At 46.8% G+C, this 23,814-nt stretch overlaps 3 protein-coding genes across 5 annotated transcripts in view; 2 read left to right on the top strand and 1 right to left on the bottom strand.

Annotated features, from left to right (window-relative positions):
* LOC146009929 (uncharacterized) overlaps window positions 1–23,814 on the top strand; it is a 453,438-nt gene that overhangs the window by 206,870 nt on the left and 222,754 nt on the right. The window lies entirely within an intron of this gene.
* On the bottom strand, window positions 81–11,018 carry LOC146009951 (uncharacterized). Its single transcript, XM_083150627.1, has 4 exons — window positions 10,931–11,018; window positions 9,045–9,124; window positions 6,748–6,859; window positions 81–2,220 (listed from the first exon to the last, which is right to left on the bottom strand). The coding sequence occupies exons 2-4, from the start codon at window positions 9,063–9,065 to the stop codon at window positions 716–718; spliced, it is 1,638 nt and encodes a 545-aa protein (XP_083006753.1). The 5' UTR covers window positions 9,066–9,124; window positions 10,931–11,018; the 3' UTR covers window positions 81–715.
* LOC146009949 (uncharacterized) lies at window positions 11,015–21,944 on the top strand. Of its 2 annotated transcripts, none has more exons than XM_083150626.1 (7): window positions 11,015–11,232; window positions 13,612–13,759; window positions 13,861–14,034; window positions 14,793–14,862; window positions 14,990–15,057; window positions 15,330–15,534; window positions 20,581–21,944. In XM_083150626.1, exons 2-7 carry the CDS (start codon window positions 13,682–13,684, stop codon window positions 21,630–21,632), a joined length of 1,647 nt encoding a protein of 548 aa, XP_083006752.1. In that variant the 5' UTR covers window positions 11,015–11,232; window positions 13,612–13,681; the 3' UTR covers window positions 21,633–21,944. The 2 variants fall into 2 exon arrangements, with proteins under 2 accessions (XP_083006752.1, XP_083006751.1); XM_083150625.1 differs by lacking the exon at window positions 11,015–11,232 and adding an exon at window positions 11,239–11,379.

Below are 23,814 nucleotides of genomic sequence, written 5' to 3'. Positions count from 1 at the left end.
AAAACAGACTCTGATTACAGTTTTCTCCTATGACCATGTTGCTTCGCCTATTAGACTATGTCTTATGTTATTCAGAGTACTTTTCAGTTGCCCCACAAGGATAAATTTGTTCAGTTTCCATGTTTCCAGTTTCCGCACTCGACCTCATTGGTGATATGTGCTCCGGTGGAAATTGATAGACGCAGAAGTAGCGGGACTCAGAGACTGCAGTTATCAAACAATTTTATAAAGTGATGCACAGGATGTCCGACGTTTTGGGGCATACAAGTCCCATTTTCGGGTGCAGAGGTGAAAGGTTCTTATACAGTATAACACACAAAAGAGGAAACATACAGTATATAATAGATCATAAATTACAACAGCCTCATTCTCATAGCGCCATACAAATAACAGTCAGTGAGATAACTACAGAATAATATCACCGTCTCCCACAGCGCAATACATCCCACCCCAGTGATCTGTTGGAGACTTAGTACACCTTTATTACATGGTAGTGTATTGTGTCAAGTTGGACATACAGCTATAAATTTATTGTCCGATCTGGCTAGTAGGAAGAAAAATCTTTATCTGGATGGCTAGCTTATCCCCCATATCTCAGTAAAGACTATATACCATATGATTAGAGTATATCTTATTTATACCAACATTCCTCCTGTTTTATTGTCAGAGTATTGCAGCCAGCCTATATCCTGTCCCTCATCTCCTGGGTATTACGTTACACCTGTGTGTGTATTTTTTGGTGTCTAACAAGTTGTGATTTACCTGTATAACATTTCCCACACTCAGAACATGCATACGGCTTCTCCCCTGTGTGAGTTCTCTGATGCCTATGAAGTTCTTGTATTTGTGAATAACATTTCCCACATTCAGAACACTGAAACGGCTTCTCCCCTGTGTGAGTTCTCTGATGTTTATCAAGATCAGCTTTCGATGCACAACATTTCCCACACTCAGAACACTGAAACGGCTTCTGCCCTGTGTGAGTTCTCTGATGTTTATCAAGATCAGCTTTCGATGCACAACATTTCCCACACTCAGAACACTGAAACGGCTTCTGCCCTGTGTGAGTTCTCTGATGTACAGCAAGAGCTGATTGCTGTTTAAAACATTTCCCACACTCAGAACACTGAAATGGCTTCTCCCCTGTGTGAGTTCTCTGATGTTTGACAAGATCACCTTTCAATGCAAAACATTTCTCACACTCAGAACACGAAAATGGCTTCACCCCTGTGTGAGTTCTCTGATGTACAACGAGAGCTGATTTATATATAAAACATTTCCCACACTCAGAACACGGAAACGGCTTCTCCCCTGTGTGAGTTCTCTGATGTTCAACAAGAGCTGATTTATGTGTAAAACATTTCCCACACTCAGAACACGGAAACGGCTTCTCCCCTGTGTGAGTTCTCTGATGTAGGACAAGACCTGATTTCTTTATATAACATTTCCCACACTCAGAACACGGAAACGGCTTCTCCCCTGTGTGACTTCTCTGATGTTTGACAAGATCACCTTTCAATGCAAAACATTTCTCACACTCAGAACACGGAAACGGCTTCTCCCCTGTGTGAATTCTCTGATGATTTACAAGATGATCTTTCACTGCAAAACATTTCTTGCACTCGGAACATGAAAATGGCTTTTCCCCTGTGTGACTTCTCCTATGTCGGACAAAGTATGATATTTGTCTAAAACATTTCCCACATTCAGAGCATGTAAATGGCTTCTCCCCTGTGTGAGTTCTCTGATGTCCGACAAGACCTGATTTTGTGGTAAAACATTTCCCACATTCAGAGCATGCAAATGGAGTCTTACCTGTGTGACTTCTCTGATGTATAACAAGTTGTGATTTATACGCAAAATAAATCCCACACTCAGAACATGGAAACGGCTTCTCCCCTGTGTGAGTTCTCTGATGTACGACAAGACCTGATTTTTTGGTAAAACATTTCCCACATTCAGAGCATGGAAATGGCCTCTCACCTGTGTGAGATATCTGATGTTCAACTAACTTTGACTTATACAGAAAATGCTTATCACATTCACAACAGGCAAATATTTTGTGAGATGTACTAGGTGTACCAACATCGGTGTCATCAGTAGAACATTCCTTATTATCGGAGGGATCAGGCGATGTATCTGCACTGTGATGCACTGAATGTATAGTTCCAGTAATGCGGTTTTCTCCAGAACTTCCTTTGAGGTCTTCTATTTTGAAATCTAAAAAAAAAAAATGTAGTATAAGCATACGAATGCCCTGGGGAGGTGATCACTGGCTCTGTGACTGAGACAGGAGATGATCATTTCCTAGCAGGCGGTCTGAGACCTTCTGTTGGTGAGCGGCGCACAGCAGGTCACATGCTTTGTGGTCTGCAGTGCTGTGGACACGGTGTTATCAGTACACGGGCTGGGGGTCTGTACTCCTGTGTGCAATGTGTTACTTCTGTGTATCTTTATGTGACGTGTCCAGGAGGTCGTCAGATCATCTCCACATTTATGGGGAAGGTATTCTAAGGACATTGGATTCATTATTTTGGCAAGTACTCTTGGTTTATTTATGCATTGCGAGTAACATGGTCTGATTGATAAAAAGGGATTTTTGTAAGAACTTACCGTTCGGAACCCTTTCTCTGAGTCCATCCTGGTGGCACAGCTAAGCATGGGAGATGTAGTGGGTCTAGAGGAGCCAGGGTACCTATGCTGTCACTTTAAGAGGCAGGCTCCTCCCCTGCTGCACCCCAGAAGACCTCAGTACAAAAGAGACCACAAGGAAACATTACTCAGTACAACGCCTGAACACGAACAATGTCTTAAACATGAAATGGTAGAACACTTACAAAGCGTAAAGGGAGGGAGCGTTGTGCTACCAGGATGGACTCAGAGAAAGAGATCTGAACGGTAATTCTTCTAAAAATCTCCTTTTCTCTTTCGGCCATCCTAGTTGCACAGCTAACCATGGGACCTACAAGCCGGCCCTTTGGGAGGATACGCTCAGGTCCACAGCACGTAAAACTGCTTGCCCAAAAGAAGCTCATGAAAACAGTAGAATTTGGTAAATGTGTGAACAGAGGACCAGGTAGCAGCCTTGCACAGCTGCTTTTAGCATCATACAATACCAGCAAAGAATCTGTCTTTTGAAAGGAAGCCACCGTACCAGAGTAAAACCTTAGGGCCCGAACCTCATCCAAATGCATCAGTTTGTCTCTATTTTTAGCCTCCAGCAGAGGACAGAAAACCGGGAGAATTATCTCCTGGCTAAGATGAAATGCCGACACAACCTTCGGCAGAAAAGACGGAACAGTTCGTAGAACAGCTCTGTCCTCATGCAAAACATGACAAGACAACACCGAAACCCTTCCAGCCAAAGCAATATCCAGAAGACACGCAAGCTTCCGAGTGAGAAACTATAAGTCCACTGATTGCAACGGCTCGAATGGAGCACGTTGCAACACAGAAAGAACCAAGAACAAGTCACACAGAGCAACTGGAGAACGGTAAGGTAACTGGATACCCACCATGCTCTGCAAAAATGTCTACATCCAGTAAAAGCCACAAATTTCTGAAAGAAAACAGACAAGGCCAAAAATCAGAACTTTCCAAGATTTCAGACGTAAAGGCCATCCTGAAGGAACTGCAGTACTCTAGACAGCTTAAAATGGGAAGCATGAACACCCGTTGGTGCTCACACCACTGAATATATTTCTTCCAAGCCTGTAACGGTCTGGACTACGGTCTCTAAAACAAGGAGGCCTAAAATCCACGCTGTCAAAGCCAAGCAAGCAAGGTCCTGATGCAAAAACGGACCATGTCTTAACAAGTCTGGTCACAGAGGAAGACGCCAGCCCGGAGCTGCTGACAACCTGAGAATGTCTGAGTACCAAGCACTCTGAGGCCAATCCGGACCGACAAAGATAACCGGAGACTACTAAGTTTCAGCACTCTCGCTATCATGGAAAATGGAGGGAAATATAGGCCAGCCTGAACACCCAGGGAACAGTCATGGCGTGCACTGCCCAAGCCCTGGTATCTGTGACTCTGGAACAGAACAGAGGAACCTGACAATTCTGTCAGGAGGTCATCAGATCCACCTGAATGACCACTGGTGCATGGACCACTCCCCTTCCAGTAACTGAGTCCTGCTCAGGAAATCCGCCTCTACATTTCAGATCCCCGGAATGAAAATGGCAGACAGCCGGCACATGAGCTTCTGCCCACCTCAGAATCTGGGACACCGCGAGCATTGCTGCCCAGCTGCAAGTCCCTCCCTGGTGGTTTACGTATGCCACCGGTGTGGCATTGTCGGACTTAATCTGAACCGGCAAACCTGTTAAAACCTTTTCTGCCTCCTGAAGAGCCCTCAGGATTGCACAAAGTTCCAGTATATTGATTGGTAGAACAGACTTCTCTGGTAACCAGAGACCCTGAAGCCTGAGATGCATTTTTACTGCACCAGAATCCATGTGATTAAGGTCGGTCATCACAACTACCCAAGACCAGGCCATCAGGAGGATGTCCAAATCCAACCACCACTGGAGGGAAAGACAAGTCTCCCGAGACAACGTCAGACACTCCTGCTTCATGGACTTCGGATCCCCAGACCAACTACGTAGGATGTTCCCCTGAAAACTCTTGGAGTGGAATCGAGCATACTGCAAGGTTTGGAAGGTAACCACCAGTCTGAGACATGTTCAACTGACGGCCCGGGGGACCGCAGAATCAGACAGACTAGCTGTTGAAGCGCTATGGCTTTGTCCTCTGGATGAAACATCCAAAGCAAAAAGGTATCTAAAATGGATCCCAGCAACTGTATCCTTTAAGATGGAAGCCACTGGGACTTCCTGAAGTTTAGGATCCAGCCTTGATCCTGTAAAAATTGAACCGTAACCTGCAGATGTTTCTGCAGCAACTGTTCTGACTCCACCTTTATAAGAAGATCGGCCAAAAAGGGAATAAAAATACCCTCTAGACCAGGCATGTCCCACATGGCCCTCCAGATGTTTTGAAACTACACATCCCAGCATGCTTTGCAATAGTTTTAGCATTCTCTAATAGCAAAACTGGCAAAGCATGCTGGGATGTGTAGTTTCACAACATCTGGAGGGCCAACGTTGGACATGCCTGCTCTAGACGCCATGATCTTCGTAAAGATCCTGAGTGCTGTTGCCAGATCAAATGGGAGGGCTGAAACTCGAGATGTTTTGTCCTTACTGAAAACCGTAGCAAGTACTGATGTCCTTCCCAAATGAGAACGCGTAAATAGGCTTCTTGTATGTTAAGACGCTAGAAACTCACCCGGTTCCATGCTCTGAAGGACCGACCTCAGGCTCTCCATCTTGAAGTTCATCCACCCACAGATGTTTTTGAGGGACTTTAGGTTCAAAATGGGTCTAAAACACCCATCTGGCTTGGGAACCAAAAAGGGGGGAATTGACAGTGACAAAGAGGCGCCGGGGATTTTAGACTGGGTGGAGATGAGGATCTTGAAGTACGACTGTTCAGTAAGGGAACGGGCGGCACTGAAGGATAAAAGCATAAGTGTGAGATGGAGGAAGTCTGCCTTGGAGCGTGAACTCCTCCAATGACAAGTTCTTGAGCTGACAACTAAGTGACGTTCTGCAGCCGGTCACATAGGCAGCGATAACAACAAGTCTCTCATTGCCACCAAATAGCCCCTCTTGGCGCACCATCCCCCATACACCTCACCCGCGCACGGAGTCTTTCTCACGTTACATTTACATCTTAGCTGCACAAGTAAAACCACACTGAGGTAACACATGACATTGCTGGTGTGCACTGATCCCTGGGGTGTGCGACACTTCTAGATGTGTGTGAGTGTGACTGTGCAAGAAGGGCTCCGAGGCAGCGGGTGCATCTTATTCCCCTCGGTGAGGTCTGTTGTGCCTCTTCTGTGACACTGGTGTGTAATGTACCAATTCCTGTGCAGTTACTCGCAGCCAACTATCTCTAATACAATGCATAGTGGGCACTGCGCTAAAAACAAAATTTCCGCAGCTCAATGGGGATTGTAGCAATAGAATAAAGAGAATGAGCGCTAATTGGGGAAAAGAATAGGGTAAAGAGAAAGTAAAGTTTAAAAGCGTGGAAAAACACCTGTATACAATGTATACAGCTCTGTTCAGTAAATTGAAACAGTCCGTGGGGCTGCTGTGCTGACCCTACCTCTAAAGTAATCCCACTCCCTGTTACTTTAGAGGTAGGGTCAGCACAGCAGCACCACAGACTGTTTCAACTTACTCAACAGAGCTGTATACATTGATTTTATTTTTTCAGGTGTTTTTCCACGCTTTTAAACTTTACTTTCTCTTTACCCTATTCTTTTCCCCAATAAGCGCTCATTCTCTTTATTCTATCTCTAATACAATGACAGCAGATTATAGTGGTGTCTGCGCTATGACTAATATCCAGAATTATATCCTCCCTTATTCCTAAAAGATTAGGGTAGTGACAGGAGGAGGGGGCGGGATAAGAGATTAGGGGACAGGAGGAGGGGGCGGGATAAGAGATTAGGGCAGTGACAGGAGGAGGGGGCGGGATAAGAGATTAGGGCAGTGACAGAGGAGGGGACGGGATAAGAGATGCGGTGATTGAACATATACAGCTTTTGTGTACGTAGGGGCAGATGTCCTAAGCATTGGAGAGCAACGAATCAGCCCTTAAACACAGCCCATAACATGGCAGTTAGGAGCTGATTGGCTGGTACTATACCACTCCCCTTATATTACTCACCTGTGCTGATACCTGTAGGGATCTCCTCCTCCTTACACGGCTGATCTCCCCTCACATACGTCTCCACTTCTCCTTCTAGGTTCTCCTCTTTAATATTAGTCAGAGCTTCCTCCTATTACCCCACAATACAATGAGATACAGGAGTAATGGTCAGTAATGCAGAATACACAGAAGTCTATCAGTAAGACGCACACAGCCGCTGTACAGCAGGAAGTCACTGGTGTGTGATGGGAGCTAATCTCTATCTATGCGATACATGTGCAATGACATGTATGATCTGTGCACATAACACGGGTCTATGTTACACATAATTACTATGTACAGGCTTTAGTACAGGGGACATTGGTTTGCAGATTGGGGAAGAGATGGTATTTCCCGGTGTCTGGTTATTACTTAGGCCTAGGTCCTACCTGCTGCCACCCTCGGTCCTATTCCAGCTACAGCACTGGGGATCACATGCCTGTGTTCCCCTGTGATAGGCACCTGCCCCGGGGAGCGCTGTCACCTCGGGGATTATATCCCCCCCGGAGTACGGACATCGGCGTGGAGGACCTACATGACCGCCATATATCCATCAGGGTGATTCCTTATAAGGGGATCAGTGGCAGTTTTACTACCGGACCTTCCATCATCCACCACCAACAGACCCCGGGGATCCTGACTCTCTGATATGTGATGTCGGGTGGAGTGGACGACATGTAGCGTGACCTAGATCTAGTGTGTGACCTCCCAACATCGGTGCAGGTTCCAGTGAGCCATCTGGGATGTCTCGTGGGTCCTCTGCTTGCCCCTGCTAACATGTCCCGTAGTGTTATCCTTGTCTCCCCGGTGCCTCCTATCCCTCCTCATCATACAGCCTTCCCTGTACTCATCTGTAAGGGGAATATTCTATTATCCCTGGTGCTGATATGGATGATATGAACAAACTACTGTCAGAAACACATTGGTGATGCAGGTGGACGTTGTATTCTTGGGGAGAAATTCACTAAGATGGGAGTTCACAAGGGATATTGCTATTGGCAACCAACGTCCCTCTGTTAAGGTGGCCATACATCAGAAAGATATTGTACCCAATCATACAATCTCAATTGATTGTAAGATGGATTGTATTCAGATTGTGTGCACATCTTGTGTACACAATCATACAATCAATCAGCAGATGGATTGTATGACTGATTGTATGACTGATTGTGAGTAGATTGTGTGTCCAAAAACCACCAAGGACTGCCGGGGATTTCAAGGGAAATTGTACACAATCATGAGCGCAATCGATCTTAAGATCGATCTTTCTGATGTATGGCCAGCTTAAGTGATAGAGATAAGAGTGATGTCACTGTGATGCTCCCAGACCCCCTCACCTCCCCAGTCAGGTCCCTGTGTCAGTGATAGAGATAAGAGTGACATCACTGTGACGCTCCCAGACCCCCTCACCTCCCCAGTCAGGTCCCTGTGTCAGTAATAGAGATAAGAGTGACGTCACTGTGACGCTCCCAGACCCCCTCACCTCCCCAGTCAGGTCGCTGTGTCAGTAATAGATAATAGTGATGTCACTGTGACACTCCCAGACCCCCTCACCTCCCCGGTCAGGTCCCTGTGTCAGTAATAGAGATAAGAGTGATGTCACTGTGACGCTCCCAGACCCCCTCACCTCCCCGGTCAGGTCCCTGTGTCAGTAATAGAGATAAGAGTGATGTCACTGTGACGCTCCCAGACCCCCTCACCTCCCCAGTCAGGTCCCTGTGTCAGTAATAGAGATACTAGTGATGTCACTGTGACGCTCCCAGACCCCCTCACCTCCCCAGTCAGGTCCCTGTGTCAGTAATAGAGATAAGAGTGATGTCACTGTGACGCTCCCAGACCCCCTTACCTCCCCAGTCAGGTCCCTGTGTCAGTAATAGAGATAAGAGTGATGTCACTGTGACGCTCCCAGACCCCCCTCACCTCCCCGGTCAGGTCCCTGTGTCAGTAATAGAGATAAGAGTGATGTCACTGTGATGCTCCCAGAACCCCCTCACCTCCCCGGTCAGGTCCCTGTGTCAGTAATAGAGATAAGAGTGATGTCACTGTGATGCCCCCAGACCCCCTCACCTCCCCAGTCAGGTCCCTGTGTCAGTAATAGTGATAAGAGTGAGGTCACTGTGACACTCCCAGACCCCCTCACCTCCCCAGTCAGGTCCCTGTGTCAGTAATAGAGATAAGAGTGATGTCACTGTGACGCTCCCAGACCCCCTCACCTCCTTGGTCAGGTCCCTGTGTCAGTAATAGAGATATGAGTGGTGTCACATGTGACCTCTGACCTTGTATATTACGGTTTCCATGATGGCGTCTCTACAGTCCTCTGTGTAACGTCTTGTGCGCGTCTCGCAGCGTAATCCCTCTGCCAATAGGGGAGAATAAACACACATGTAAACGGAAGTAACAGAACGGAGCCGTAGCACAATGTGCATAAAGTGACAATAAGCAGCACAAAGTCCCCTAATACCGGGAACACGACCCCCCCACGCTGCATTCTGTAGTAGGGTAAGGGTCTATGGCCGGCGCTAGCGTCCAGTGAGGATGTAATAATACCACAGATACCCCCATTAGGATTAATAACGTATGTACCAATAATTACCCCAAATTACGGGACATAAATGTAAACAAGTTATTGTACACAAACTACATACATAATACACACATACATAGTGATAGCAGGGGTGGGGACCAATAGCAGCCTGGCACCAGGTGTGGGCGCTGCGGTGGGACCCGGTATTTGTGGCTAGAAGCTCAGTCCCTGGGCCGGGTGGAGGAGAACACGTACTGTGGGTGAGAGACTCAGTACAGCACATTATCATCAAATCAGTATTAGTGTTCATTCTAGCACCCGAAGGCCTGGTTTGCATATCAATGCTGAAATACAGACCACACTGTGCTAGAAGCACTACAGCAGACAGCGACACCCCAGACAGGGAAGAGGAACTGCATGGGTTTTCAAAGTTAGCGGGTGTTAGAATGAACACTAAGTATCCCCTTCTAACTTCCAACATCGCAGACCCTGCCGGCACTGGTGCACGTGTCTCACCACGTTCATCTTACGGTGCAGTACAACAGACCAGCGTGCACCACATCGCAGGGAAAGGAAGACACTCTCCAAAAACCTGGCCCATTAACAGCAATGGGGAGCCCTGCTGTGATTTCCGAGTCCTGGGAACACAGCCGCAGTTTACATCAAACATTATTGCTCACACAGCAAGTAAAAACTATATTTAATCATTGAAGTCAGGCATCACCTGGACAGTATTTCATACTCACAGCACATTTTTGCTATTTTCAAAAAATCGATTGAAACTTTTAGTAAATGATTCTATTGTTCACTATATTATATATATGATTTGAAGTGATGGATATTCAGTGGCCACCGCATCAAAGTATATAATTAGTGATACCTAATTTTACACTGTTTAATTTTTAATATAATTTTTTTTTTATTGAAGCTTGTGATTTAGTACATGGTATATTGACTACATTAATTAGCGCAGTGCTTCCACAAAAAAAATCCAGATCCTGTATTAGCGGCTTGGCGCCATCCTGATGCGTTTTGTACGCAGAGACCCTTCAGCCTGAACGGAGAGCTCGCACGTTACATCCCGGGGTATTTATACGTTTCGCAAGCCCTGATTGGGGTGGGGGGGGCGGACATCAGATCAGCCCTCATTAACCCAAAACATCGGTGGTACCATCGATGGTGGGAAGTCATACGGTTTACCACCATCGATGGAGCAAGTCTCTGGCACCAGGCATTATACCATCGATTATCGAGGACCAATCCCTACCTCCCCCCACACACACACAGGTGTAACCTGTAATAGGGACTCTGAGGACTCCTTCTTCCCATCCACCGCACCCAGACCATCCTCATACCCCGCCATGCTCACCCCCAGTGCCCATACCTCCCAACATGACCCTCTCCAGGAGGGACACATTGCTCTGTTTCTGGACTTTCCTCATAATGTGATTGCCATCACCTGTTTTACACAGGCTAATTGATAAGAAAGGTGCTGCAACACAGGTGATGGCAGTCATAAACTAAGGGAGAAGTATAGAAACAGAGCAATGTGTCCCTCCTGGAAAGGGTCATGTTGGGAGGTATGAGTGCCACCTCTCCCCCCCCCGCCGGCAGCCGCTCCCCGGGGCTCTGACTCACACACTGGGCACCGCGGCGCCGCTGCCTGCTGCTGTCCTCTGCCGGACACTACAGGAAAATGGCCGCCGCAGGTTGACCTAACGTGACGTCAGTACCAGACGGAGGCGCTGCGTAACCGGAAATGACTTTACGTTGGTAGAGTTTGATCTAGGAATATTAGAGGAGGGCGGAGCTCAGACCAGAGGATTGGGCTGCCGCACCTGACGTCACTACACGGCCAAGTAACGGGAACATATTGCTTTAGCTGCCAGACTGGTATACAAGAAAATGGCCGCCGTCCTCCTGCACTGAGGACATGTATGGTAAATATCATTCCAGAACCTCTTGCTGTAGCTGCTGTGTACGAGGGAGGGGGCGGGGCCAGACACCAGGAAGCAGCCTGTGCCAAACACACCGAACTTCCGGCCTATGTGTTCCACACTCAGGAAAAGAGTCTTCACCGACTGAAGGTAATGGCGTCTTACTATACAGGGGGAGCAGGCTGTGGTGTCCTGTCATTATTATACAGGGAGAGCGGTCTTTGGTGTCCTGTCATTATTATACAGGGGGAGCGGTCTTTGGTGTCCTGTCTATATTATACAGGGGGAGCAGGCTGTGGTGTCCTGTCATTATTATACAGGGGGAGCAGGCTGTGGTGTCCTGTCATTATTATACAGGGGGAGCAGCCTGTGGTGTCCTGTTATTATTATTATACAGAGGGAGCAGCCTGTGGTGTCCTGTCATTATTATACAGGGGGAAGCTGCCTGTGGTGTCCTATTATTAATATACTTGGGGACCAGCCTGGACACGGTCATCATTATACAGGGGGATCAGCCTGTAGTGTCCTGTCATCATTATACAGGGGGATCAGCGTGTAGTGTCCTGTCATCATTATACAGGGGGATCAGCCTGTAGTGTCCTGTCATCATTATACAGGGGGATCAGCCTGTGGTGTCCTGTCATCATTATACAGGGGGAGCATCATGTGGTGTCCTGTCATCATTATACAGGGGGAGCATCCTGTGGTGTCCTGTCATCATTATACACGGGGAGCGGTCTTTGGTGTCCTGTCATTATTATACAGGGGGAGAAGGCTGTAGTGTCTTGTAATCATTATACAGGGGGAGCATCCTGTGGTGCCCTGTCATCATTATACAGGGGGAGCAGCCTGTGGTGTCCTGTCATCATTATACTGGGGGGGCTGCCTGTGGTGTCCTGTCATTATTATACAGGGGGATCAGCCTGTGGTGTCCTGTCGTTATTATACAGGGGGATCAGCGTGTAGTGTCCTGTCATCATTATACAGGGGGATCAGCCTGTAGTGTCCTGTCATCATTATACAGGGGGATCAGCCTGTAGTGTCCTGTCATCATTATACAGGGGGATCAGCCTGTGGTGTCCTGTCATCATTATACAGGGGGAGCATCCTGTGGTGTCCTGTCATCATTATACAGGGGGAGCATCCTGTGGTGTCCTGTCAACATTATACACGGGGAGCGGTCTTTGGTGTCCTGTCATTATTATACAGGGGGATCAGCGTGTAGTGTCTTGTAATCATTATACAGGGGGAGCAGCCTGTGGTGTCCTGTCATCATTATACAGGGGGAGCAGCCTGTGGTGTCCTGTCATCATTATACAGGGGGAGCACCCTCTGGTGTCCTGTCGTTATTATACAGGGGGATCAGCCTGTGGTGTCCTGTCGTTATTATACAGGGGGATCAGCCTGTGGTGTCCTGTCATCATTATACAGGGGGAGCATCCTGTGGTGTCCTGTCATCATTATACACGGGGAGCGGTCTTTGGTGTCCTGTCATTATTATACAGGGGGAGAAGGCTGTAGTGTCTTGTAATCATTATACAGGGGGAGCAGCCTGTGGTGTCCTGTCATCATTATACAGGGGGAGCAGCCTGTGGTGTCCTGTCATCATTATACAGGGGGAGCAGCCTGTGATGTCCTGTCATCATTATACAGGGGGAGCGGCCTGTGGTTTTCTGTCATTATTATACAGGGGGAGCTGCCTGTGGTGTCCTTTTATTATTATACAGGGGGCGCTGCCTGTGGTGTCCTGTTATTGTTATTCAGGGGGAGTGGCCTGTGGTGTCCTGTTATTACTATACAGGGGAGCTGTCTGTGGTGTCCTTTTATTATTATTATACCGGGGAGCAGCCTGTGGTGTCCTGTTATTATTATACAGGGGGAGTGGCCTGTGGTGTCCTGTCATTATTATACAGGGGAGCTGCCTGTGGTGTCCTGTCATCATTATACAGGGGGAGCAGCCTATGGTATTCTGTAATTATTATACAGGGGGAGCGGGCTGTGGTGTCCTGTCATCATTATAGAGGTGGAGCAGCCTGTGCTGTCCTTTCATCATTCTACAGTGGGAACAGGCTGTGGTGTTCTGTCATCATTATACAAGGGGAGCAGCCTGTGGTGTCCTGTCATTATTATACAGGTGGAGCAGCCTGTGGTGTCCTGTCATTGTTATACAGGGACAGCCAGTGGTGTCCTTTCGTTATTGTACAGGGGGAGCGGCCTGTAATGTCCTGTCATCATTATACAGGGGGAGCAGACTGTGGTGTCCTGTTATAATTATACAGGGGGAGGAGTCACTGTTGTCCCTACTGGTGACTTACAGGGGTTACTGCAGGTTACATATCTGATGAGTTCTCTATGTGTTAGAACTATTATACTAATTCCTAGACTGCAGTTGTGAGGAACCCGAGTCTTTATTACTCTTCACACATTCTATATTCTCACTGATTCACTGAGGATGGACAAGGACAGGAGTCAGAAGATGGAGGGGATAATAAATATCACCCTGGACATAATCTACCTGCTGACTGGGGAGGTGAGAGGATCCGGGAGTGTCACCGTGACATCACATGTAAAATTATAATAATACAGGGATTGTGCAGTGTATACAGTGATAGTGTACTTTCCACTATGCAGGGTTACACTATAGTGAAGAAGACATCAAGAGAGTGTAAGACAACGAACAGCAGCCATTTGTCAAATGGACAGAGCATCCCGGTGCCTCCACCTCACTCACTGATACATGAGGAACACAATGACCAGAAGATCCTGGAACTCGCCAACAAGATCATTCAGCTGCTGACAGGAGAGGTGACTGCTGGGAATGGGACGTTATACAGTAACACTGGGGAATGTGACCGGAGAGGTGACTGCTGGGAATGGGACGTTATACAGTAACACCGGGGGATGTGACCGGAGAGGTGACTGCTGGGAATGGGACGTTATACAGTAACACCAGGGAGATGTGACCGGAGAGGTGACTGCTGGGAATGGGACGTTATACAGTAACACCGGGGGATGTGACCGGAGAGGTGACTGCTGGGAATGGGACGTTATACAGTAACACCGGGGGATGTGACCGGAGAGGTGACTGCTGGGAATGGGACGTTATACAGTAACACCGGGGGATGTGACCGGAGAGGTGACTGCTGGGAATGGGACGTTCTACAGTAACACCGGGGGATGTGACCGGAGAGGGGACTGCTGGGAATGGGACGTTATACAGTAAAACTGTATATTCACTGTTCATTCTATTACTCGCCATCTTTGAAAACCCATGCAGTTCCTCTTCCCTGTCTGAGGCGTCGCTGTCTGCTGTAATGCTTCTAGCACAGTGTGGTCTGTATATGAGCACTGATATGCAAACCGGACCTGTGATAACAACACCACAGCAGACAGCGACACCCCAGGCAGGGAAGAGGAACTGCATGGGTTTTCAAATTTGGCGGGTGCTGGAATGAACACTACATACAGTAACACCGGGGGATGTGTCTGGGTGATGACTGTATCATTGTGTGTGTCAGGTTCCTATAAGGTGTGAGGATGTCACTGTCTATCTCTCCATGCAGGAGGGGGAGTATATACAAAGACACAGGGGTCTGTACCAGGACGTTATGATGGAGAATCACCGATCACTGGGTAAGAGGAGACTTTTATTTACACCACCACCACCAGATAATCACATATAAAGAGGTACCACAAGTGTAGCTTATAGCCAGCAGGACTAGCGACTAGTTGAATTGATTCCACTATGTGTCTCCTACAGATGAATCCGGGATTGCTACCCCAGTGATATGTCCAGAGAAGAATCTCAGATACCCACAGCAGGATCAGGTAGATGGGAACAATAAATCTCCCCACGTGTCAGCACAACAGAGCACCTTAGCTGTGTGCTCACATACACAGTGACACTTCTGTTTCATCACATGGACTTCTTAGGGTGTGTAGCGATGCTGTCAGTGAATAGTGTACACTGGCTGGGGATAATTGTATATGGGAATCCTTGTTCTGGTTAATGTTCATTTCAGCGAATTCACAGTTTTCATCAGAGAACAGGCTTAATAAATCAAAAATAATTAAACTGTTATTTAATCTGTTCTTATTAGGGTGAAACTCAGACTACAATTAAGGTAGAAGATACAGAGGGAGAAGAGGACACGTATGTGACTGATATTAAGGTAGAAGGTACAGAGGGAGAAGAAGAGATGTATGTGACTGATATGAAGGCAGAAGGTACAGAGGGAGAAGAAACGTACATACCTGATGATAAGCAGTGTAAGGAGGAGGAAATCCCTACAGATATCAGCACAGGTGGGTAATAATCACTAAGTACAGAGTCACATATTCTCCAGCAATCTCTTATCTCATACATTAGGAGCCATCAGCCCCTATTATACTCCTGCTCTCCCCTCACATCATGTCACTGTGTGTTACTAGCCCAGAGATCTGACCAGTCTCCTCCCTGCACTCTCTGGTGTATCTCATACATCAGGAGCCATCAGCCCCTATTATACTCCTGCTCTCCCCCTCACATCATGTCACTGTGTGTTACCAGCCAGAGATCTGACCAGTCTCCTCCCTGCACTCTCTGGTGTATCTCATTCATCAGAAGCCATCAGCCCCTATTATACTCCTGCTCTCCCCCTCACATCATGTCACTGTGTGTTACCAGCCCAGAGATCTGACCAGTCTCCTCCCTGCACTCTCTGGTGTATCTCATACATCAGGAGCCATCAGCCCCTATTATACTCCTGCTCTCCTCTCACATCATGTCACTGTATGTTACCAGCCCAGAGATCTGACCAGTCTCCTCCCCGCACTCTCTGGTGTATCTCATACATCAGGAGCCATCAGCCCCTATTATACTCCTGCTCTCCCCCTCACATAATGTCACTGTGTGTTACCAGCACAGAGATCTGACCAGTCTCCTCCCACACTCTCTGGTGTATCTCATACATCAGGAGCAATCAGCCCCTATTATACTCCTGCTCTCCCCTCACATCATGTCACTGTGTGTTACCAGCCCAGAGATCTGAGCAGTCTCCTCCCCGCACTCTCTGGTGTATCTCATACATCAGGAGCCAGCAGCCCCTATTATACTCCTGCTCTCCCCCTCACATCATGTCACTGTGTGTTACCAGCCCAGAGATCTGACCAGTCTCCTCCCCGCACTCTCTGGTGTATCTCATACATCAGGTGCCATCAGCCCCTATTATACTCCTGCTCTCCCCCTCACATCATGTCACTGTGTGTTACCAGCACAGAGATCTGACCAGTCTCCTACCACACTCTCTGGTGTATCTCATACATCAGGTGCCATCAGCCCCTATTATACTCTTGCTCTCCCCCTCACATAATGTCACTGTGTGTTACCAGCACAGAGATCTGACCAGTCTCCTCCCCGCACTCTCTGGTGTATATCATACATCAGGAGCCATCAGCCCCTATTATACTCCTGCTCTCCCCCTCACATCATGTCACTATGTGTTTCCAGCCCAGAGATCTGACCAGTCTCCTCCCCACTCTCTCTGGTGTATCTCATACATCAGGAGCCATCAGCCCCTATTATACTCCTGCTCTCCCCTCACATCATGTCACTGTGTGTTACCAGCCCAGAGATCTGACCAGTCTCCTCCCACACTCTCTGGTGTATCTCATACATCAGGTGCCATAAGCCCCTGTTATACTCCTGCTCTCCCCCTCACATAATGTCACTGTGTGTTACCAGCACAGAGATCTGACCAGTCTCCTCCCACACTCTCTGGTGTATCTCATACATCAGGAGCCATCAGCCCCTATTATACTCCTGCTCTCCCCCTCAAATTCTGTCACTGTGTGTTACCAGCCCAGAGATCTGACCTGTCTCCTCCCCGTACTCTCTGGTGTATCTCATACATCAGGAGTAATCAGCCCCTATTATACTCCTGTTCTCCCCTCACATAATGTCACTGTGTGTTACCAGCCCAGAGATCTGACCAGTCTCCTCCCCGCACTCTCTGGTGTATCTCATACATCAGGAGCCCTCAGCCCCTATTATACTCCTGCTCTCCCCCCTCACATAATGTCACTGTGTGTTACCAGCCCAGAGATCTGACCAGTCTCCTCCCCACACTCTCTGGTGTATCTCATACATCAGATGCCATCAGCCCCTATTATACTCCTGCTCTCCCCTCACATCATGTCACTGTGTGTTACCAGCCCAGAGATCTGACCATTCGCTTCCTTGCACTCTCTGGTGTATCTCATACATCAGGAACCATCAGCCCCTATTATACTCCTGCTCTCCCCCTCACATCATGTCACTGTGTGTTACCAGCCCAGAGATCTGACCAGTCTCCTCCCCGCACTCTCTGGTGTATCTCATACATCAGGAGCCATCAGCCCCTATTATATTCCTGCTCTCCCCCTCACATCATGTCACTGTGTGTTACCAGCACAGAGATCTGACCAGTCTCCTCCCCGCACTCTCTGGTGTATCTCATACATCAGGAGCCATCAGCCCCTATTATACTCCTGCTCTCCCCCTCACATCATGTCACTGTTTGTTACCAGCCCAGAGATCTCACCAGTCTCTTCTCTGCACTCTCTGGTGTATCTCATACATCAGGAGCCATCAGCCCCTATTATACTCCTGCTCTCCCCCTCACATCATGTCACTGTGTGTTACCAGCCCAGAGATCTGACCAGTCTCCTCCCCACACTCTCTGGTGTATCTGATACATCAGGAGCCATCAGCCCCTATTATACTCCTGCTCTCCCCCTCACATCGTGTCACTGTGTGTTACCAGCCCAGAGATCTGACCAGTCTCCTCCCCGCACTCTCTGGTGTATCTCATACATCAGGAGCCATCAGCCCCTATTATACTCCTGCTCTCCCACTCACATCATGTCACTGTGTGTTACCAGCCTAGAGATCTGACCAGTCTCCTCCCCGCACTCTCTGGTGTATCTCATACATCAGGAGCCATCAGCCCCTATTATATTCCTGCTCTCCCCCTCACATCATGTCACTGTGTGTTACCAGCACAGAGATCTGACCAGTCTCCTCCCCGCACTCTCTGGTGTATCTCATACATCAGGAGCCATCAGCCCCTATTATACTCCTGCTCTCCCCCTCACATCATGTCACTGTTTGTTACCAGCCCAGAGATCTCACCAGTCTCTTCTCTGCACTCTCTGGTGTATCTCATACATCAGGAGCCATCAGCCCCTATTATACTCCTGCTCTCCTCCTCACATCATGTCACTGTGTGTTACCAGCCCAGAGATCTGACCAGTCTCCTCCCCACACTCTCTGGTGTATCTGATACATCAGGAGCCATCAGCCCCTATTATACTCCTGCTCTCCCCTCACATCATGTCACTGTGTGTTACCAGCCCAGAGATCTGACCAGTCTCCTCCCCGCACTCTCTGGTGTATCTCATACATCAGCAGCCATCAGCCCCTATTATACTCCTGCTCTCCCCCTCACATTATGTCACTGTGTTACCAGGCCAGAGATCTGACCAGTCTCCTCCCCACACTCTCTGGTGTATCTCATCCATCAGATGCCATCAGCCCCTATTACACTCCTGCCCTCCCCCTCACATCATGTCACTGTGTGTTACCAGCCCAGAGATCTGACTAGTCTTCTCCTCGCATTCTCTGGTGTATCTTACACATCAGGTGACATCAGCCCCTATTATACTCCTGCTCTCCCCCTCACATCATGTCACTGTGTTACCAGCTCAGAGATCTGACCAGTCTCCTCCCCACAGTCTCTGGTGTATCTCATACATCAGGAGCCATCAGCCCCTATTATACTCCTGCTCTCCCCCTCACATCATGTCACTGTGTGTTACCAGCCCAGAGATCTGACCAGTCTCCTCCCCGCACTCTCAGGTGTATCTCATACATCAGCCCCTATTATACTCCTGCTCTCCCCCTCACATCATGTCACTGTGTGTTACCAGCACAGAGATCTGACCAGTCTCCTCCCCGCACTCTCAGGTGTATCTCATACATCAGGAGCCATCAGCCCCTATTATACTCCTGCTCTGCAAATGTCTGAGTGTCTCTGCCACTGACCCATTTTCTGTAGAGATCTTCTGTGATTTCTTATTTCAACGAAATGGGGTGGCCCTACTAAACAAAATAAATAAAAGCAATTGAATGATAGAAATACCAAAACTCACATCATGTAGGGAGAACCATCTCTGATCAATCACATTGCGTTCAGACAAGGTGTCAGATTACCTCAATAAATATCCGATCGACCCAGAAGAAAGGTAGTTGAGGCATCTGAACAAATACGAAATTACGAAATTAGTTATATCCCACATAGACCTAAAAATCATTTTAAATTCCAAATCTGGAAAAATGCTACTTACCATCAAGACTCAAAAATAGTTTTGGAGCCAAATCTAGATGTTCTCTATATATTTTTGTATGTTGGTACAAAAAAACTACTTGGACCTTAGATCCTGGACTTTCCTCAGGGTGATCTACCGACCTGTTTTGTTCTTGGTACATTGTAGTTGTTGGTATCAGCACTGAGGAGTATATTATTGGATAAAAAAATCTTCTTTGGATGACCTATTGAAAAGTCTTTTTCAAGCAGCCGAAAATAAGTTACTTATGAAGAACCTTCAGCTTTCCCATATTAGAGGGGATAACATTTGCTCTTCTGCAGAACATATTACTCCGTAAACTTGTGTTCAGGGCAATACTCATGATTAGTCACCAAATTAATAATATGCTCAGATAATCTGATGCTGCTCAATCCTGCGTTCTTGCCTGAAGTAGTTTCTAGGTGTATGCCAGCCAATAAAACGTACCTCTATGGCCGTGTCCAGAAGAAGAAAGGCTATTTTATACATTTATATCTGACTTAAAAATGTTTTCGTATACAACAAATGATCTCATTGTACTTCCTGAAGGACCACTGATGGTCCAACTTCTTCAAAAAGATCTCTTTCTGGATTAAAAATGTTTTAGTATACAACATTATCTCATTGTTCTTCCTGAAGGACCACAGATGGTCCAGCTCCTTCAAAAATATCTATTTCAGAACAGATGGAGAAGAGACGTCCATTTCCCAAACATTACCTTTTTGATTTATTTAGAAAATAGAGTATTACTCAAGCACGTGGTAGGACTGTGAGAAGGAATAAGTTAGGGTCCGCTAGGACTAGTTCATCCGTCCACTATTTGCAAAGAAGTTTAGGCCTTACACTTTATACCTTACAGTACGCTCCCTCTTTTATTTCTCTACTCAGATGATGTAGAATTAACGCATTCCCAGGTGCCGCTATTTGTTTTTTCAATGAATTATTGGGCAAACTGTTTATTTGTTTTTATACATTTATTACCAACAGATACACACACAATCGAGAATGCCTTGGACGTCCATGTCCTTTTGTCTTCAGATTTTAAGATGGAATGTAACAACTTTGCACCAGATTCTTCAGGAGAAAACGCCAAATCCTCAAATCTACATCCAGTTCTTCATGTCGCAGATATATTATCTAATCCCATTAACTACGATTATTGCTCTCCTGATCATTTAGATGTTATTACACGTAGAAAACCCCCTATGGCTAAAAGTGTGTTTTCCTGTTCACAATGTGGAGAATGTTTTATATATAGATCAGCTCTTTTAAAACATCACAAGTCACACACAGTTGAGCCAAGTCCATGCTCTGAGTGTGGGAAATGTTTTACATGTAAATCTCAACTTGCTACAAATCAGGGAAGTCAAGCAGACAAGAAGCCGTTTCCATACTGTGAGTTTAAACAACAATCATATTTAGCTACACATCCGGGAAACCACACAGAAGAGACATTGTTTGTATGTTCTAAGTGTGGGAAATGTTTTACGCAGAAGTCAGATTTTGATATACATCAGAGAAGTCACACAGGTGAGAGGCCATTTCTATGCTCTGAGTGTGGGAAAAGCTTTGGAGAGAAATCACATCTTGTTTCACATATGAGATGTCACACAGGTGAGAAACCATATCTGTGCACTGAATGTGGGAAATGTTTTACGCTGAAATCACATCTTGTTACACATCTGAGATGTCACACAGGTGAGAAACCATTTCCATGCTCTGAGTGTGGAAAATGTTTTGTACAGAAATCAGCTCTGGTTATACATACAAAATACCACACAGGTGAGAAACCATATTTGTGCTCTGAGTGTGGGAAATGTTTTACAGAGAAATCCCATCTTATTGTACATCAGAGAATTCACACCGGTGAGAAACCATATTCGTGTTCTGAGTGCGGGTGGTGTTTCACACACAAATCGAATCTTGTTACGCATCAAAAGCGTCACGCAGATGAAAAACCCTTTCTGTGTTCTGAGTGTGGGAAATGTTTTAAACAGAAAGCAGATCTTGGTAAACATAAGAGAATTCATTCACGATAAAAAGCAATTTGGAAGTAGAAAATGTTTTACCTAAGATACAAATTTCATTCATTGAGGCAGATTTGTAGCTACAGTATTGTGCACCAGTTTATTGGGGTTAAAGCCTCCGGTTCTGTCAGGACTTCTTGCTATTCAACTAGAAATATATATAATATTCTGCTGTTTTATTTTATATGTTTTAATGACAAGGCTGCTGGAGAGTCTCGAAAAATGATGTTCATGTAATAATTTCACTTACTGAAAGCTTGTTAAAATAACAAATTATGTCCAATAGAAGACATGTTATTTTCTCATTAAAGGGTTTGGTTTGAATTCTATGGGACATCATATATGTTGAATTGTATATAGTGGCTGATCCGGGGAGGGGGAGGTCAATTGGTCATCTCTTTTATGTTTTAAACGGGAGTAGTGGCGGGTTTGATAGTCAGCAGGCACTAGGACCTGCCATGGCTCTAACAGAGGGTTCCTGCCCAGTGCTCCCGGTCACATACTACGGAGTGCCTGGCCCATTGTGCACGGTTACAATTAGTTGGCGCACCTCCCCGTAATGAGACAAAGGGTGGTATTCAATTAGCCTGATTCGCCAGGTTTTTATGGCGAATTTGTGCTGTATGGCGAATTTTTGACTAAAACGGTGAATCACCCTATTCAATGACCACATGGCGAATACATTTCAAGGTTTTTTTAGCCATGATTCACCGAGTAGCAATCGCTATCTTTTTATGGAGAAGTGGAAGGTGAACTTTTAAAATAAAGTGTTTTGTTTTTTACATTTGGTGTAAAAAAATCAGGAATTTTTATTCTGAGGAGGGGCATGCTATTTTTATTCATGTGCTGTAAGCACATGAATATATATTTAATAAAAAAATTTTTTTTTTTTTTTTTTTTACACTGACCAGCCAGCAGGGGGCGCCGGAGCCGAGCCGCTCATTAGATATTCATATATTCACTGCACCCGATCGTTACATATGCATGATCGGGTGTAGTGAATATACCCGGTCCCCTGCTGGCACCCCCGGGGGGCAGCCTGTGCTGCCTGGCACCCGGGTAGCCCACCTCCCCCCCCACATACGCTCTGGGGCAGGCAGAGAGACTTCCATCTCTCTGCCTGCCACCGTCCTCAGGCTCCCTGCGGCGTTCGCCGCAGGAGCTCATATTCGCCGGTCAGGGGCAGCGAGCCCCTGACTCATTGAATACCGGAGCCGGTGAGGCTCCGGAACGTGGCGAATGTGCAGCGACTCCTAACCAGGATTCGCTGCACCTCGCCGGTATTCACATTGAATACCGCCCATAGTGACATCACAAGACCACGTCTCATTCCTGGAGCATGAGAGAATCTCAGAGGGGTGTGCTCACACACTAAAGAAGTGCATGCCAGAGCCGCTTAGCTGAATGATGTAAATCATGTGTGAACGGAAGTCAGCTTCATCATGAAGTTCTTAAAAATGATGGTGACGTGTGGGTGTGGTTGTACAGGAAGCAGCGACTGGGGGACACATAGACGACAGGTGGCGGTTTGGAGGTGATTTTCCTACTAGGAGTTTCCCACACACTAGGTTCTGATGGTCAAAGGTTCAAAAAGGTCGGCAGGGTCAAAATGTCAACATTAAAAAGGTAGACACGTGACCAAGTCAACATGAGGTTTTTTTTTATCGGCATGTTCTTACTTCATCCATGTCGGCGTAACGGAAGAATGCAATAGTGCCCAAAGCATGGCGAGGGTACATGTTACACTAATTGGAGGTCTGCGTCGACACAAAAAATGTGAATAACTCATGTCTACCTTTTTCCATGTCAACGTTTTAAACCTGTCAACATTTTGACCCTGTTGACTTTTCCCAAGTTGACCTTTTTGGGGTAGACCTAGTGGGATACTGTCATTAGGTCGACATGACTGAAGGTCAGCATGGGTTAGGTCGACAGGGACATTAGGTTGACACAATCATTAGGTCGACATGGGGTTTCTCCTGAGCCGACATGTGCCGACAGACGGTATTTCATGCTCTACCATCCACTAGGGGGTGGTGGGAAAATAAGTGTGCCGTGCGCAGCGAGCCCTGCGAGGGGACGTGATGCACTTTTTTAGTGTCCATGTCGACTAGGTCGACAATTGGGTTACAAAAAGTGAAAAAAAAAAAAAGTCGACATTTTGACTGTCGAACTTATCCATGTCGACCTTCAG

Source organism: Crinia signifera, chromosome 6, assembly GCF_055691185.1.
Source record: "Crinia signifera chromosome 6, ASM5569118v1, whole genome shotgun sequence".
Lineage (NCBI taxonomy): Eukaryota > Metazoa > Chordata > Amphibia > Anura > Myobatrachidae > Crinia > Crinia signifera.
Note: the sequence above shows the minus strand (reverse complement) of the source record. Positions and strands in the feature narration are given on the sequence as shown.